Below are 18,169 nucleotides of genomic sequence, written 5' to 3'. Positions count from 1 at the left end.
TGAAGCGGACAAAGTTATCCAGCTAATCTAGCCGGATATACCTGATTTTCAGCTAAGTTAGCCAGATAACTTTAGGTCTAATCAGCCATATTCAATCAATGGCCGGTTAGGGTTAAATCCGCCTGGCAATATGTAGCCAGGTAACTTTAAACAAGTATATTCAGTGGGATATTTAGCCTGCTGAATATACTGGATGAGTTATCTGGCTAACTGTAGCCGGATAACTTGTCCTCTAAACAGCTTCAAGTATTCATTTAATTGAAATATAAAGCTTTAGACTCTGTCTTCTTAAGAAAGCTCAATTAAGAATTGGTTTAGTTTGGTCATATCGCTTATTTCAAGCATAAATAAAAATCTCACAGTGAGGGGAAAAATGTCAGTGACTGTTAGGCTCTGTGGTACAGCTAGAATGGAGGGGAAGTCGTTCTGTTCCTTTTATCATTTTTGTTGCCCCCTTCTGCAACTTTTCTAATCACTAATTAATTACTCTTGAAGCTGTGAATCTATATATGAATCACATCCTTTACAGTCTTGCTATCTGCTTTCCTGCATATCTACTTCCATTCCTACCCTCACTCTCTGTGTCCTGGAATAATTTCACAAATATTTAACATTTTTGTATGATTCAACTGTCATTTTGGTATCAGTATTGTACAGCATAATTGTTTAGGTTATTAGTCAGATGTGACCACACAAGGCAAGAATTCATGACAATGGTGCAAATTCTTTTTAACTGCTTACCAGCTCAAATACTGCATTTATTCTTTTGATGAGATACTTGCAATTCTTAATGATTATGTTTGACCCAAATGGTTTCACAGTCTGGGTAGATGGCTGTTCTTTAAAATATTTTTTTAAACAAGTCTTAGTTATATTATTTATAAAACCAAATAAAATATATTCATTACTGAAGACAAACTTCAAAAACTGGAAACATCCATAGCAGTGGATTATTTTCCCAAACAATAAAACTACCAGAGGTAAAATTATTCACAAACACTTCAATTTGTTGCAAATATTTACTCAAAAAGTAATATTTACAGCAGAGTTTTAAAGAGCAATTTAAAACATTTAACATTCAACAAAAACAAATTTGATGAATCCAGACAAATCTAAAAGATTTCATTAGAGCATTTTAATAAAGTTTGTTAGTATTTGAAAGCAAGCTACTGTTAATTATAATATGCATTCCTATATCTAGTTGCTACATACATAGCAAGAACAAAATTCCTTTCAGTAGCCATAACAGTTCTCGAAATTAGCTTTGAAGCTGACTCCTGTTTGTACTCCCAAATCCTTTGTGGCAATTAGCAAGTATTAGCTGCAAAATGTCAAAATGCCTGCTAGTACATTCCAAATTTACTGCTTTAGATTTTCTACAATAAACCATACTTTGGTTTGATTTACAGACCTTTCTCATGGGTCTACCACTAACAAAGATCCTTAAAACAACAGTAATGCCCTACAAGCTACAGAACTGAGAAGAAAGTTTACTTTATATAACTGGTACATAAGGTATTTCTGCACAGCTTGCACACTAATAAACCCCACAAATAAGTATAATTACATATATATGTATATATTTATACTATTATTCCACTTTCACTGAAAGTTTAAAGGTTAGCTTACAGCCTGGCAGGATGACACCTGTACAGAGGTGCATAGTTTCATTTAACTGTTTACATGCTTTGAAAGACAGGAATGTGACATCAAATCCAAAGTAGGTTTATATTTAGCCAAACTTTCTTTAGACCAATGTGTACCATTGTTGTGAGCATGCTCTACATCTGTGTCAAAAAACAGACTATTTAGTTTAAAACCTCCCTTATACAGTTTAAAATACCCCTCAATACCACCAGATAACCATTATTTCAAATTTTTCTACATTGTTTTCTAACTGCATTAACTTAAAAACACTACTTCACAATACAACAGTGGCATGGCTTCTAAAAACCACTATATACTGTTCTTCAAACTGAATGACACTCTTCTTCTTTTTTAGAAAATCACCCTATCACAGGCAACAACACTGTAAGAATGAGGTTTCCATTTTGAATGACAGCTTTCAGCAAGACACGTCCCCTTCCAACATCTTGAATTTGTATGCTGTTCCTCTATGCTATGCCTTGTAACCTATTTTAGTAATCTATGTTGTAGATACTTATGAACTGTTCCATCAGATCAAAAAACTTTTCCCTTGACACCTATTCTAGCACACTGTGTCAGCATCAATGAGCATTACCTGCAGGAAAGTTCCAAGGCATTATCACTTGTTATAATAAAGTTAAAAACAAAACAAAAAAACAAACAAACAGATGGCCATTTTCAGCTTGCTTCATCCTCATCTGTCTGGGATAGTGTTGCTTCTTCACTAGGATTGGTTCCTTTAGGAATGTCCTCTGTTTGCTCAGAAACTAGTCCTGTTTTCACTGCAGAAGATGCAACACTGCCTTTCTGAAGGATCTCAGTAGCTTCATGTTCGAGTACCTCTGATGGAGTCAAAGGCTCCAAATGAATACTGCCTTGTTCACTAATATCAGAACTAATAGATTCAGGTTCATCTTTTTTCCTTAAAAACTGCTCAAAACTAACACCTTCATCCTGTGACAGTTTTAACTCTGTAGAATCATCCACCTCAGTAGGTTCTGCAATTTCAGTTAAATTGTCCCCTTCAGTTTGATCATGTAGATTGGCATTCTCTGAACTCTGGCATATCTCTAGTTCAGTTTGCTCCTGCTCTGCTACTACTATAACAGTATTTGTGTCCTCCAACTTGCCACAGTCAATTTTTTCAGAATCGAGTCTCTTTGTAATACTATCTTGGGATTCTTTAGATGAATCGTTCTTCACCTCTGAAGATCCTGAAATTTCTTTTCTTCTCTCCAGCAAGTCATCTACCTGTTTCCTTTCATTGCTTTCATTTTTCAGTTTGTCTACAGACTTTAATTTGCTAAAGAACAAAATACACACAAAATATTGCTAAGTTTATATCATTACTACAGTAAAAGCACATTAATATATGAAAGTGAACTACTTCTCCTAATACTAGGAATCGTTACGCCATATCCAATGCTCCATTTCCAATGCAAGCACACTTACCTTAGGCATAACAAAGTATTACGTACACACACTAACAGACATAAGTTCTGGAATACTTTAAAAAATATGTTTCAAAAATTACATACAACTGGAAATATCAGTAAATACCAACAACTTATTTACATATGATGGGTTTAATACAAAACAAATTGTCAACAGTTTTCTCAAGGATGAATTAAGAATTCAAATAGCCCATTAACTGTGCAAACAATGCAAAAAATATTTTCAGCATTTTTCTTGTTTTGCTTTCAATTACACTTGCAGGAAATCTACTTAAGATGTAGAGGAAATCTCACCTAATCAGAAGCTTAAGGGCATTAACCTATGATGGATAAATCAACACTTTCAGCAATTACTACTTTCGATGCAGTCATATTACTTTTGAGGGAATATAAATCATGTCACCCAAAAAGTAAATTTCTAAATGCTTTTCTAATATCTGCAAAATGGCCATATCACAAATAGTTATTTAATGTCCTAGAATTACAAGAAATTAGTTTAATTTTAAATTACCTTTCAACAGGCGATGACTCGATGCTTCCTTCATCAGCTATCACAGGTCTTAAAAGCTTCTGTAATGGATCATAACATTCTTTTTATATGCATAACAGCATTATATAAGATTATTTTGTAACATCACGCATAAGGTACACCAATTTTCAAAGCAGACTTATGCACCTAAGTCTGTTTTGAAAATTATCCCAGAAAAACTACATGCACACAGTTGCACCTATTTGATGTAAATAGTTTTTCCAAGAGAAAGCAAAGTTGCTCACTTGAAACAGGTGTTCTCCATAGACAGCGGGACAAATCAGCAACATAAATGGAGGGCACTGTCACTGATAGTGCTGACATGGTCTGAGCATGCACAGGTATTCTCACATAGCTGCTGTTGCACGTCCCCCTCAGTCATTTAGCAAGCTAAACATCATCACTACGGGGAGGAGGATGAGATTGTGTGGCTGATTTGTCCTAATGTCTACAGAGAATACCTGTTACAGGTGAGCAACTTTGCTTTCTCCATGGACAAACAGGAGTTTTTCAGCTACATGTGAGGATTCCCTAGCCTAGAGTTGCAATGTAGTGTTTTGCTATCAGAAAAATGGCAATCCAATAGAAGAGAGAAGAAGAGTTGAAGATCTCAACTAAATAGTTCTAATTTAGTTTATTAATGTGTTATACCACCTTTCAGAAATAAAGTGGTTTACAATACTAAATAATAAACACACAATTACAAAACAGATAGGGGTAGATTTTCAGAGGGTTATGCGCATTATATGCATAACCCCCGAAAACCTACCCCAACCCCCCCCTGCGCGTGCCGAGCCTATCTTGCATAGGCTTCTGGCGCGAGCAAAGCCCCGGGACGCACGTAAGTCCCGGGGCTTTCCTGGGGGGGGGGGGTGTGTCGGGAGGGCATGTTGTGACCGGCGCGTCATCAGTGGGCGTGTCGGGGGGCGTGATGCGGCTGGTGCGTCATCCGGGGGTGGGGCCGCGGGTGTGGTTCCGGCCCGGGGGCGTGGCTGCGGCCTCCGGACCAGCCCCCAGTCCAGAACATGGCACGCTGGCAGCCGGCCCGGCGCGCGCAAGTTACGCCTGCCTCAAGCAGGCGTAACTTTCGCGACAAAGGTGGGGGGAGGCCGAAGGAAAGTTCCCTCCGAGGCCGCTCTGATTTCGGAGCGGCCTCGGAGGGAACGGAGGCAGGCTGCGCGGCTTGGTGCGTGCAGGCTGCCAATTTTGGGCACCCTTGCGCACGCCAACCTCGGATTTTAATGGATATGCGTGGCTACACGTGTATCTATAGAAATCCCGCATACTCTTGTTCACGCCTGGTGCAAAACAAAAGTACACGTGTGCGCAACTTTATAAAATCTACCCCATAATTTAATTTAAAAACAAATTTCTAGCCCGCACAACCCAAATTACTTGGCAGGTTACAAACAAGCATAAAATGATATAAAAATGTAACAGAAATAAGTAAAACACTTAACAGATAAGTAAAAAAATAAACACACATCATGTAGTAAAACAATAAAACCAGTAAGAACTATAAAAAACCATAAAATGATTAGTCTAAAAAATGCCAGCATAAAAAACCAAGTTTTACTAGATTTACAAAATCTGAGGTAATTCCATTCTCTATGAATTTCCATGCTCAAGAGCATTCCAGAGAGAAGGGCCCTGATAACTAAAAGCAATTTGACAGGTGCATTCAAGTCTGATCTTATTAGGACACGGGACTATCAATAAATCCTCCTGTGATGATTTCGGAGCGGCCTCGGAGGGAATGGAGGCAGGCTGTGCGGCTTGGTGCGCGCGCAAGTTGTACAATTGTGCACCCCCTTGCACGCGCCGACCCTGGATGTTATAACATGCGCGTGCTTGTTATAAAATCGGGCGTAGATTTGTTCGCGCCGGGTTGCGCGAACAAATCTGCGCCCGTGCGCAGGTTTTAAAATCTGCCCCTAAGTGTTCATATGGGGGAAGCATTAACAGAGTACCAGATTAAGATTCCATTGGAGCTTCAACCAGATGACTGAGATAAAGATCTCAAATTAATTTTGCTATTAACAAAGGCAAGAAATTGGAACCCCATCTGATTGCTTATGATATGCTGCAATAGGACTCACGTATGCTCTGAGATTTTAGCCCTGCTATCAATAAACACAGGAGAAAAGGAAGTTGAGATGGGGCATTCATGAGGGTTCTCTTTCCATAAAGCACATCAAGAGTCCCAGACGGGCAACCAAAACAGCATGGAGCCTGTTCCAAAAAGCACATGAGACTTGAGAACCTAAAATGTACACCCTTACAGGAGATGAGAAATGGGGGACAATACAGACTTTACATATCTGAAAAGTATTAAAAATGAACAAGAGACAAACCTTTTCTAATGGAAACAAAGCTATAAAAATAGTGGTCATGAATTGAAATGCCAGCGGGTAGACTTGAACAATGCCAGAAAATATTTTTTTATTGCTGTCTCTAAGGAGGTAATGAATATTTTTTTATTGCTGTCCCTAAGGAGGTAATGAAAACAAAATTGGGATGGAATCCAAAAGGGTGTGAGATAAACACAGAGAATAATATGAAGGACTGGGGAAGTATATAATAACTTTTTGTATTGGGCAACTCACAGAACAGTAGCTACAACCCTGAATAAGTAGGCGAGGGGTAACGTGTATGGAGTGGCAGTTGTAAGTGGAGAACTTTATCCATTTAAAATCATATGACCATCTAAAAAGGTTTTCTTGTTGCCAAAATTACTTCCTTGACTTCCGAAGAGTAAGGCTTATCTTGGACTATTCTGCTTCCAATAGCCATGCTGTGAGTACAAGACTGAAGGTTTGGATGCAGGAGAGTTCTGATACATTGTGTTAGGGAGAAATATTTGTAGACCAATTGGTTGAGCAATAGCTAGCCATAGAAACTATGCTTAATATGGGCAAAAGGTGGGTTACTGGTATCATGGTTCCTCTCACCTTTCTTAATTTGATTATTGTTGTGGGAATCAGTGGTAATGGTGGGTATGCATACATTAGTTCTTTGGTGCATGAAATTGAGAAAGCATCCAATGCCATTGCAAGAAGTGATGGTGTTTTGAGGAGAAGCTTGTGACTGAATGGAGCTGCAAAGAGGTCTATCTTTTGCATCCCTAAAGCTGAAACAGGAATTGAACAATATCAGGATGAAGAGACCATTTGTATAGTTGAAGTTGGCAACTTGAGTCTGCTAAGGAAGTTTCTCTTGCCTAGGAGATGAATAGCATTCAGAAATATCTGTCTTGGAGTCATTTAGCTCCAGATCTTGCAAGCTTCCTGACACAGCCTCAGAGATCTTGTTCTACCCAGTTTGCTTATATAGCACTTTGGTACTACACTGTCTGTCATGGCCATTTACAAGGCCATGTCTCGAATTTTGAGACAGCCTTGTAAATGGCCCTCAACTCTAGATAGTTTACGTGAAGAGTTTGCTCTTGAATGGACCATATTCTCTGCAGACAAATTGTACTGAGATGAGCTCTTCATCCTTGGCTGGAAGCATCCTTTGAATCAGGGATAGGTTAAAATGCTGGCCAGGTAGCAGATTGGACAGCTGAACCTATCAACTCAAGTCATTGTAGAAAGCTTTAGTGAGAGGACTCTTGTACAATAATGGTTGGAGATGTTGATTCCAATGATGCTTAAGGCACTTGCACTTTCCTTGTGTAGATGGGCGAAGGGTATTATATGGACTGTGGCTGCCATATAGCCCAGTATTATCCTGAAAACTCTGGCTGACACAAATGTGCAGTTTGTTAAGAGGCTTCTATGTTAAGATGCTTCTAAGTTACTGAATATCTGAACAAGTAGAAATGCCTCTTTGTGCATCTTAGTGTGCTTCAATAAATTCCAGATGACGAGTTGGAGTCAGATGAGACTTTCCGTAGTTCAGTACAAACCTGTGGGAGAGGAATCATATAAGAAGTTGTCTTGGAAGCCTTTTCTAAAGATCTGCTCGATATTAACTAATCGTCTAAATATGGCAAAAGGAAGACATTGTTTCTCTCTAGATTTGCAGCTACAACTGCTAAGCACTTGGTAAAGACTATTGGTGCTGCAGCCAGACCAAATGGGAAAACTTGATATTGGTAATGCTCTTATGCTACACAAAAACATAGATATTGACTGTGGTTGAGACAGATGAAAATGTGGATGCAAGCATCTGTGAGTTTGAGAGACCACATCCAGTCTCATTTCTGGTACCAGAAGTGGAAGAATGGCACCAAGGGAATTTATCTTGAATTTCTCTCCCTTGAGATAAGTGTTTTAAGTCTTTCAAATCTAGGATTTAAAGCACAATTAGAAAACGTCTTGAATAAACCTTTCCCCTTGCTTCTATTGAATGGGTTAAGATGTGATGCTGGTGTGTAGAGACTAGATAATGAGGCATTTTAGAAAGGAGAAAACACACAAAACTTTGGGGAATAACCCCTGTGAATTATTTTGAGAACTCATTTATCTTTGGTGATGAGAGACCATTAAAGGTCTTCTTCCCACTGGCATATCTTAGTGGCAACTGGAAAAAAAAATCTCTGGTTATCAAAAAGTAAAAGCTAATTTCTAAGTGGATTTTTGTGTTACTTTGGGCTGTGCTCTCTCTCTTGGATGAGACAGTTTGTTGTTACTGCATCTGCTTCTGGGGATGCAGTTGCTGAGAACAACGTTGCCTCTGATACTAGCAATGTTGAAACCTTTGACAAGAATAGTAATATTGTCTCCTGTAGCAGAATATATATTTTTTGGTAAGGATTGTCATCAGAAGTCACTGTGGTCAATACCTGTAATATATAAAAGTGTTCTTTTTATGGATTCCACTGTTTCTTTCACTTGCCTCCGAAAAAGTTATCACCCAAACAGGGAGCAATGGACAATTTCTCATAAACATTTTCCCTTATAAGAGCCAGTTAGTTTGTTCCAAAACACTGCAAGTTGACTTTTATAATAATCAGCAGAACCAGGGGTCACGATTTGAAGCTCTAGGGAGGAAGACTCAGAACCAATGTCAGGAAGTATTTCTTCACGGAGAGGGTGGTGGATGCCTGGAATGCCCTTCCGGAGGAAGTGGTGAAGACCAGAACTGTGAAGGACTTCAAATGGGTGTGGGATAAACACTGTGGATCCATAAAGTCTAGAAGACGTGAATGAATGTGGAAAAAAGGATTTGCATTCACAAAAAAGTGGGGAGTAGCTTGCTTGTTACGGCGGTTACTACCCCAAACCAAATAAGCCTGATACTTCACTTTCAATGCATATCCAGCATAGCTCTCTGCTTCAATGGCAGGGGAGAGAGACTGAAATTTCACTTTCAATGCATATTCAGCATAGGTCTCTGCTTCAACGGCAGGGGGGAATGAAGAAAAGTGGATCTATATACAGATAACAACCAACAAGGACTGAATTACATAGTCTGGGTAAACAAATAAGCATGGGTGTAGCTTGCTCATTGCGGCGGTTATTACCTCTAACTAATTAAGCTAGATACTTCACTTAGATGCAGCTCCAACACTGCTCTCTACATTAATGGTGGGAATGGAAGGGAAATAGAACCAAAAGGTTACTAAGAGCCAAGAGTAACATAAGTATGAGAAAAAAAAAAGTGCAAAACTTGCTGGGCAGACTAGATGGGCCGTTTGGTCTTCTTCTGCCGTCATTTCTATGTTTTGAACATTCTTCTTCCTCTGCAAGTGTAGACATAATGGAGTCTATTTTCAGCTGCTATGCAGCTCAGCTAGTTAGCTGGATAAACATATCTGGTTAACTAGCAGGATATATTCAGTGGTGTGATTGCGTTGCTGAATATACCTGGCTATCTTAAAGGATAGCCAATTATGTCTAACCAGCTAACTTTAGAACATCCCTATGGCGCGACCAGAGTTAGCCACATAACTTAAGCGGCTAACTCTGCTCCGGCTGGAAATGCCTCCCGCCCACGGAACGCCCCTGACTTCTGTACTAGAATTTAGCTGCATACAGCGATGAATATCACCGGGTAGCCATTTAGACAGATAACTTTTCAGTTCTTTCTCTCTAAATGGCTTTTGAATAGCAACCTCCCTATGAGGAAAGACTAAAGAGGTTAGGACTCTTCAGCTTGGAGAAGAGACGGCTGAGGGAGGATATGATAGAGGTATTTAAAATCATGAAAGGTCTAGAACGGGTAGATGTGAATCAGTTATTTACTCTTTCAGATAATAGAAAGACTAGGGGGCACTCCCTGAAGTTAGCATGTGGCACATTTAAAACTAATCAGAGAAAGTTCTTTTTCACTCAATGCACAATTAAATTCTGGAATTTGTTGCCAGAGGATGTGGCTAGTGCAGTTAGTATAGCTGTGTTTAAAAAAGGATTGGATAAGTTCTTGGAGGAGAAGTCCATTACCTGCTATTAATTAAGTTGACTTAGAAAATAGCCACTGCTATTACTAGCAACGGTAACATGGAACAGTCTTAGTTTTTGGGTACTTGCCAGGTTCTTATGGCCTGGATTGGCCCCTGGTGGAAACAGGATGATGGGCTTGATGGACCCTTAGTCTGCCCAGTATGGCATGTTCTTATGAAGATCAGCTGAATCTATTCTTGCTTTATGTATAAGATTGTAAGATATTGCAGCATATGAAACTGTGCTGAAATTCTACTTAAAAGCACGCTCACTGGAAAAACATTTTACCAGTGAAAACAGAAGTTTAAACTCCTTCCCTGGTGACATGTTAGAATATATTTGTTTCTTTACTTTTTTTTTTTTTTTTTTTTTTTAGGGAAGACTCCACCACCACTAATTCCTAAAGTAGTTGTGCATTATGATCTGTACTTTACGGTGATTTTAAAAGCCCAGCACATGCATCAAGTCAGGCTTAAGTGTGCCAACAGAATTGTCAAAAGCCCTGAGATGCGCGCACATCTCAATCAGATTCAAAAAGTGGCATGAGTGTTGCGGGGAGTGGCCAAGAGATGTGCACATAAATACCTATGTGCCTGGGCGCACATGCAGTTCCAGTGTTGCGTAACTTTACTTCTGCTATGGAGGGGGTGTAGGCAAAAAACCCCCAAAACCTGCCATCTCTGAGGGATTTAAAGGGTATGGAGTAACTAGGGAGAGTACAAACCATTAAACCAGGGGGGTTTGGATGAGCTAGCTCTACACTGAAGGAACTGTTGAACCTGGTCATGGTGTGGATGCACGCTTGTTATAAGATTCTCCAACTTTCGTGGCAGAAACCAGAATCATGCAGCTGTGCGTGTACAAACTTAAAAAATGAGAACACATGTGCATGTACCCAGGCTATTTTATAATGTTCGCGAATATGTGCATGCAAGTAATAAAACTACCATGCCCCTGGGTGAACGCCGATTTACGTGCATCAATTAGAACCCACGCGCCTCTTTGAAAGTTACCCTCCCTAGATTATCTTCCTTGCCACACAACGGGTGGAAAGTGGTGTTTGCCACATTTGTATATGAAGGTCCCAGAGCTATTATGAAATAGTATAGAAAAGTTGTTTTGGAGCTTTCTGTAACTCATGTTTTTGCAGAACTGTGGTATAAGTGATAACTTACAGAGGTGTTGTGCTTCTGCTTGGCTCCAGAGAGGGATCTGATGGAAAATCTGGAGAGCCTGGCAAGGTGATTGAAATGAGAAATTGGAATCTTCCTCAGAGTCACAAATCATCAGTGGGGTCTCCTAAGACATGAGCCTGCGACTTAACTCTTCACAAGTTAGGTACCTTATGATAAAGTGTAATAGGAGATAAGCCTTTCATATACTTATGAACAAAACATATACTTGTTCATATACTTATGAACAAAATCTAGCCCATGCTTCTGTATAAATGGGTGAGTTTGTGATGAAGTTGGCTGCTGAGCCACAGATGAGTTTTTGGACTCTGGAAACAATATAGGAGAAACTTGTGACCTCAGTGCCATGAGGTATCGACACAGACAACCACTGTGCCGAGAATGTAGAAGTAGATGGCACAAAGACTTGATACTGAAGAAGCAAGCTCCGAAGATGCTGATATGGCAGCGCTGACGAGTTCCTCTGCATCATAGGGGTTTTAGAGCAACAGCAAAAAAGATGGCCTCAGTGCCAACAGCGAGCATTTTCTCTTCCTGTCAGAACACAGCTTTGGAGACTGACATTTTTGTCTTTAAAGGTTCTGGCCTATGGTCTTCCAAGGGAGAAGTTGGTTTGTATTTTTAACTTAAGCTCCCTGAAGGTTAGGGCTTGTGGGGACAGTCTTTCGCATGCAGCACAGTGGCTCATATCATGCTCAGGCCCCCAGACATTGAAAACAGAGGTCATGAAGGTCCATATAACCACCTTGTGCTTGCACTTACCACATAGTTTAAAAGGTTTAGCAGAAATGTCAAAGAAAGGCCAAAGATAAACTAAGGGATATATTACATGCGCACACACACTTAAGTATTTGACCCCCTAAAAAGTCAGCAAATTTGTGTGATTACAATGTAGAGATTACTTACCTGATAATCTCGTTTTCCTTAGTGTACGCAGATGGACTCATTACAAATGGGTATAGTGTGCTCGTGCTAGCAGTTGGAGACGGATCTGACATCAGCACGGGTACATATACCCCCGTAGGAAGTGCAGCAACTCAGTAATCTTCCTTGCAAAAGCTTTATGGATATATGTGTGACTGACCGATCGATTAAATGAACATGATTACCCTGACCGATTGATAGTAGCTGGAGACCGCCAGTGTTCTCAACCGGAAGGCGTCGACACCCGGCAGGGTGGATGCCCTATATAAGAAAACATGGCTTACCGTGAGTCGGTGAATCCCCATGTATACCTGCAGCCGGGCGGGATGCTGAGTCCATCTGCATACACTAAGGAAAACGAGATTATCAGGTAAGTAATCTCTACATTTCCTAGCGTGTAGCAGATGGACTCATTACAAATGGGATGTACAAAAGCTACTCCCGGACTGGGTGGGAGGCTGCCCGAGGTCCGTTTAGGATTGCCCTCGCAAATGCTGTGTCCTCCCTAGCCTGGACGTCCAGACGGTAGAATCTGGAGAAGGTATGGAGGGAGGACCACGTTGCCGCTTTACATATCTCTGCCGGCGACAGCATCCTAGTTTCTGCCCAGGAGGCCGCCTGCGCTCTGGTAGAGTGAGCCTTGACCCGTAGAGGTGGTGGTTTTCCCGCTTCAACGTAGGCCGCCTTGATAACTTCCTTGATCCAGTGAGCAATAGTCGCCCATGAGGCCGCTTCTCCTTGCTTCTTCCCACTGTGAAGGACGAACAGGTGGTCCGTCTTTCGTACTGTTTCCGACATTTCCAGGTATCTGGACAGCAACCTGCCGATGTCGAGATGGCGCAGTCTTCAACCTTCTTCTGACTTCTTCAAACCTTCCATGGTTGGCAAGGTTATGGTTTGGTTGAGGTGGAAGTGTGAGACTACTTTGGGTAAGAAGGAAGGAACCGTGCGAAGATGGATAGCCCCTGGAGTGATTCTGAGAAACGGATCGCGGCAGGACAGCGCTTGTAGCTCGGAGATGCGGCGTGCTGAGCATACGGCCAGCAAGAACACCATCTTCAAGGTTAACAAACGGAGGGACAGGCCTCGGAGGGGTCTGAAGGCGGGTCCCGCTAGGAATTCCAAGACTAGGTTGAGGTTCCACAGGGGCAGTGGCCACTTCAGTGGCGGGCGAATGTGTTTGACTCCTTTCAAGAAACGTGAAACGTCTGGGTGTGTGGCAATGCTATTGCCGGTGCTCCTGGGGCCGTAGCAGGATAGCGCTGCCACCTGAACCTTGATTGAACTGAGGGACAGACCCTTCTGGAGTCCATCTTGCAGGAAATCCAGAATGATGGGGATTTTGGCAGCATGCGGATTGGTGCTGCGAGTTTCGCACCAGGCTTCAAATACTCTCCAGATCCTTATATAAGTTAGTGATGTGGAGAACTTGCGTGCTCGGAGTGTCTCTATTACCGGCCCCGAGTATCCCCTTTTCTTCAGTCTAGCCCTCTCAATGGCCAGACCGTAAGAGAGAATTGAGCTGGATTCTCGTGGAGGATGGGACCTTGTCGCAGCAGGTCTCTGTGAGGGGGCAGGGGTAGAGGATCCCCCGCCAGTAGTCTTCTCATGTCTGCGTACCAGGATCTTCTTGGCCAATCTGGGGCCACCAGAAGAACTAGGCCTCTGTGCCGCTGAATCTTGTGTATAATGGCATCCAGCAGGGGCCATGGGGGGGAAGGCATATAGCAGGATCCCCGGAGGCCATGGCTGCACCAGGGCGTCAATCCCGTGGGATAGAGGATCTCGCCTGCGACTGAAGTATCTGGGTACTTGAGCGTTGGACCTGTCCGCTAGTAGGTCCATGCCCGGGGTCCCCCACTGATCCACAATCATCTGGAAGGCCGTGGGTGACAGCTGCCATTCCCCCGGGTTTAGGCTTTCTCCGCTGAGGAAGTCTGCCGTGGCGTTGTCCTTCCCGGCAATGTGGACGGCGGAGATGTCCCGGAGATTTTCTTCCGCCCAAGCCATCAGGGGGGCTATTTCTAAGGATACCTGTCGGCTTCTGGTTCCGCCCTGTCGGTTGATGTATGCCACCGTGGTGGAGTTGTCCGACATCACTCTGACTGCTCTGTTTCGGAGTCTGTGAGCAAATCGCAGGCAGGCTAACCTGACTGCCCGTGCCTCTAGTCGGTTGATGTTCCACCCGACTCTTCTCTGTTCCACCGCCCCTGGGCGGTTAGCTCTTCGCAGTGTGCTCCCCAGCCGCTCAGGCTGGCATCTGTAGTGAGCAGGGTCCAGGTTGGGGAGGACATCCTTGACCCCCGGCTCATGTGGCCGGGCTGCAGCCACCACCGTAACTGATACCGTACTCTGGCCGGTAGAGGTAGATGCACGGTGTAGTTCTGTAATCGTGGGCGCCACCGAGATAGGAGGGCACGCTGTAACGGTCTCATATGAGCCCGTGCCCGTGGTATCACTTCCAGAATGGAGGCCATTAGGCTGAGGACCTGTAGGTAATCCCAAGCTGTGGGCCGATTGGTGCTCAGCAGATACTGCAAGCGATCCCGGAGTTTTGATTTCCTCTTGGAGGTCAGGCTGATCTTGTCTTCCTGGGTGTTGAATCGGACACCTAGGTATTACAGCGACTGCGAAGGCTGTAGGGAACTCTTGTTTATGTTGACTACCCATCCTAGGCTTTCCAGAAGAGATATAACTCTGTTGGTTGCCCGGTGGCTCTTCTCCGGTGACTTTGCCCTGATCAGCCAATCGTCTAGGTAGGGATGGACGAGAATGCCTTCCTTCCTGAGTGACGCCGCCACCACTACTATTACCTTGGTAAAGGTCCGTGGCGCGGTGGCTAACCCGAAGGGTAGAACCCGGAACTGAAAGTGCTGATCCAGGACCTTGAAGCGTAAGTAACGCTGGTGATCCCGATGAATTGGGATATGCAAATAGGCCTCTGAGAGATCCAGGGATGAGAGATACTCCCCTGGCTGTATTGCACTTCGGACTGACCGCAGAGTTTCCATGCGAAATCCTGGGACCCTTAAGTGCCGGTTGACTGACTTGAGGTCCAGGACGGGCCTGAAGGTGCCCCCCTTCTTGGGGACAGTGAAATAAATGGAGTAATGCCCAGAATTTATGTCCCATGCAGGCACTGGGATTATGGCTTTTAGGGACAGGAGTCTCTTCAAGGTAGCTGCCAGAGCCGCCATCTTGAGGGGCGGACAAGGCGATTCCACAAACTTGTCCGGGGGGAGATGAAGGAAGTCCAGGTAATACCCTTCCCGGACAATGGCGAGGACCCACTGGTCCGAAGTAATCTCGACCCACCTGCGGTAAAATAGGGTTAGCCTGCCCCCTATGGCTTCTTCCCCCAGATGGGTCGGCTGATTCTCATTGTGGGGCGCGGCCGGGACCGGACCCCGAGCCGGTTCCCCTCTTGTTGTGCCTGGTCCGAAAGGACTGGTTCCTGGTCTGAGAATGAGGTGCTTGGAAGCGAGTCCTGTAAGGATGGAAGCGTTGGGAGCTTCTACCTCTGGATGGTCTAGGAAAAGGGCGCTGGGTCCTCCTTGACCTGTCTTCCGGTAGACGGGGTAATGGAGATGCGCCCCATTTATTAGCCAGGTTCTCGAGGTCGCTGCCGAACAGGAGGAATCCCTTAAAGGGCATTCTTGTAAGGCGAATCTTGGAGGAGTTGGCCGACCAATTTCGTAGCCAGAGGTGTCTTCTGGCTGCCACTGAGGATGATACTCCCTTGGCTGCTGTATGAACTAGGTCGGAGGCATTGTCAGTGAGGAACGAGAGGGCTGCTTCCATTTCTTCTCCCAGGGTATTGTTCCTGGCTTGTGATAAGCAGGAGCGCATCACCACGGTGCAGCAAGTCGCAATTCGTAGGGACATGGCTGCCACCTCAAAGGCTTGTTTCAGAATGGCGTCCATGCGCCAGTCATGTGCATCCTTGAGGGCCGCCCCTCCCTCCACCGGAATGGTGGTGCACTTCACAATTGCGCTAACTATGGCGTCTACCATCGGGCACGCCAGCAGCTCCTTGGTTGCCGGGTCTAGGGGGTACATGCTAGACAAAGCCCGACCCCCTTTGAATGAAGCGTCTGGCGCATTCCATTCCAGATCGATTAACTGCTGTGCTGCTTGTAGGAGGGGAACATGGTGAGCCTTTGGACGCAGGCCCTCTAGCAGGGGGTTCATTCTAGGTTCCCCTGGGGTGCCCTGGCCCGGGATAGCCAGCTCCGACAGGCATTGAGAGACCAGGTCTGGAAGATCCTCCTTAGGAAAGAAGCGTCTCATGGTTCGATATGGTTCTATCCCCGAGGGGAGTTCTCCCTCCTCGGGGGGCTCGCCATCTTCCTCAGAATAATCCGAGTCCCCATAAGTGGGGCTTCCGGGTGGCGGGTGGCCATGCGTAGGTCTTGAGGGTCCCGGGGCAGGGTCATCCGGTATGTATGGGTCCGGTCGGGGATCAGACTGCATCTTAACGAAGGCATGAATCCCCTTGAATAATTCCACCCAGGAGAGGGAAGCAGGTTCCAGCCGTAGGGGCACCAGGTCTGTGGGGTTCCCTGGCTGCTCACCGCGGCCTGCTAGGTTTGGGGTGTTCCCTGAGGAACTGGCAGTCAAACTGGGCTGAGACCGGCCCTGGCCTGGAACTCCCAGGGCCTCCTCACATTGGGCACATAAGGAGTCTGTTTCCTCGCTCTGTGTGGCTCTGAGGTGGCATGCTGAGCAGAGGCCTAGAGCTCTTATGCCTGAGTCTGGAGGTGCCGGCTCTGCGGCCGCATGGGCTCTCTTACGCTCCATCGCGTCTGAGCTCCTATCAATGAGCGCCTATGAGTGTGCGCCTATCAGCGCGTGCGTATCAATGTGCGCCTATGAACGTGCGCGTATCAATGTGCGCCTATCAACATCAGCGTGCGCATATCACAAGCAATGGGCGCCCAAATCTTTTCGGGCGCCTAACATACGCGCCCGTCGCCCCACTTAGATCGAGGTGGCGAACCAGGGCTGGCGACGGCGAGCAGGCAAAATGGCGACCTCCTTGGCGGGCTGCCACGCAGGCAGATCCTGCTAGTCCTCGCTCTTCGGAGACCAGTAAAGTAAAGATGTACACCTTACCTGATCTTTGGCGCTTCCCGGCTGCGACCCGGGCGGTCTCCGGCTACGGGGGGGAGAGGGTGATTACTGTCACCGCCGCGCTCGAGGAAGTGCACCCGCTGCCTCTAAGCCGCGCCCGAACGTAGTCTCGCTCGGGGGCCAAGTCCTCACCGGGACCGAGGCTGCCTCTATGCCGCGCCCGAGCCCTTCTCACTCGGGGGCTAGGTCCCTGCCGCGATCCGGCCACCGGACCGAGGCACTCACCTCCGAGGGACCACAGAAATCACCTCGGGAAACTCAAGTGGGAGAGGGACCCGAGGGTATCACCGCAGGAGTGCGGGGCTCATCTTCAGGTAGGATTTCTTCTAAGAATTTAGTCGTTATAATTTGGAAAAACGCTCAGCGAGCGTAAGGTAGCTCCAAACTGCTTTGGAGACGGAAAATTACTGAGTTGCTGCACTTCCTGCGGGGGTATATGTACCCGTGCTGACGTCAGATCCGTCTCCAACTGCTAGCACGAGCACACTATACCCATTTGTAATGAGTCCATCTGCTACACGCTAGGAAAATGACATTTATACAGATTGTTCCAGACAGCATGTTTATTGCAAATCAGTATGCTGTTAAAGTAAATTTTCAAAGTCAAAATTCATTATTTCACTACATTATTTTCTGTAAAATGAAATTAAAAACTGAAAAAATGCTGCTTGCATAAGTATTCAACCCCTTCAGACTAGAATATTTATCATTTATTTACAATAATTTGTATTCCACCTACTACCAGGTCCAATCTAGGCAGATTCCAACAGTATAAAATACGATAAACGTTGTGATGATTATTTGCTGCATTGTCACACAGTCAAAATACAAAGGCTATCATCCTAAGTCTGGATGCAGAAAAAACATTTGACTAATATGGGACTACATGTACTGGGCATT

The 18,169-nt window shown here is 44.6% G+C and overlaps 1 protein-coding gene across 3 annotated transcripts in view; it reads right to left on the bottom strand.

Annotated features, from left to right (window-relative positions):
- Nucleotides 1-1,113: 1,113 nt before the first annotated feature.
- Nucleotides 1,114-18,169, bottom strand: part of ZNF280D (zinc finger protein 280D) — a 570,468-nt gene continuing 553,412 nt past the window's right edge. For 2 of the 3 annotated variants that reach the window (XM_029575752.1, XM_029575753.1), the window contains 2 exons: nucleotides 3,613-3,671; nucleotides 1,114-2,950 (listed from right to left, as the gene is read on the bottom strand). In XM_029575752.1, the coding sequence (XP_029431612.1) occupies nucleotides 2,326-2,950; nucleotides 3,613-3,671 (684 nt within the window). In that variant the 3' untranslated portion in view covers nucleotides 1,114-2,325. Of the gene's footprint in view, nucleotides 2,951-3,606; nucleotides 3,672-18,169 lie in introns of those variants that run through there. The other variant, XR_003852490.1, reaches the window with a different exon arrangement.

This window comes from Rhinatrema bivittatum, chromosome 13 (genome assembly GCF_901001135.1).
Source record: "Rhinatrema bivittatum chromosome 13, aRhiBiv1.1, whole genome shotgun sequence".
In the NCBI taxonomy this organism is placed as follows: Eukaryota; Metazoa; Chordata; class Amphibia; order Gymnophiona; family Rhinatrematidae; genus Rhinatrema; species Rhinatrema bivittatum.
The sequence above is the reverse complement of the archived record's forward strand: the minus strand, read 5'-3'. Positions and strand labels throughout refer to the sequence as shown.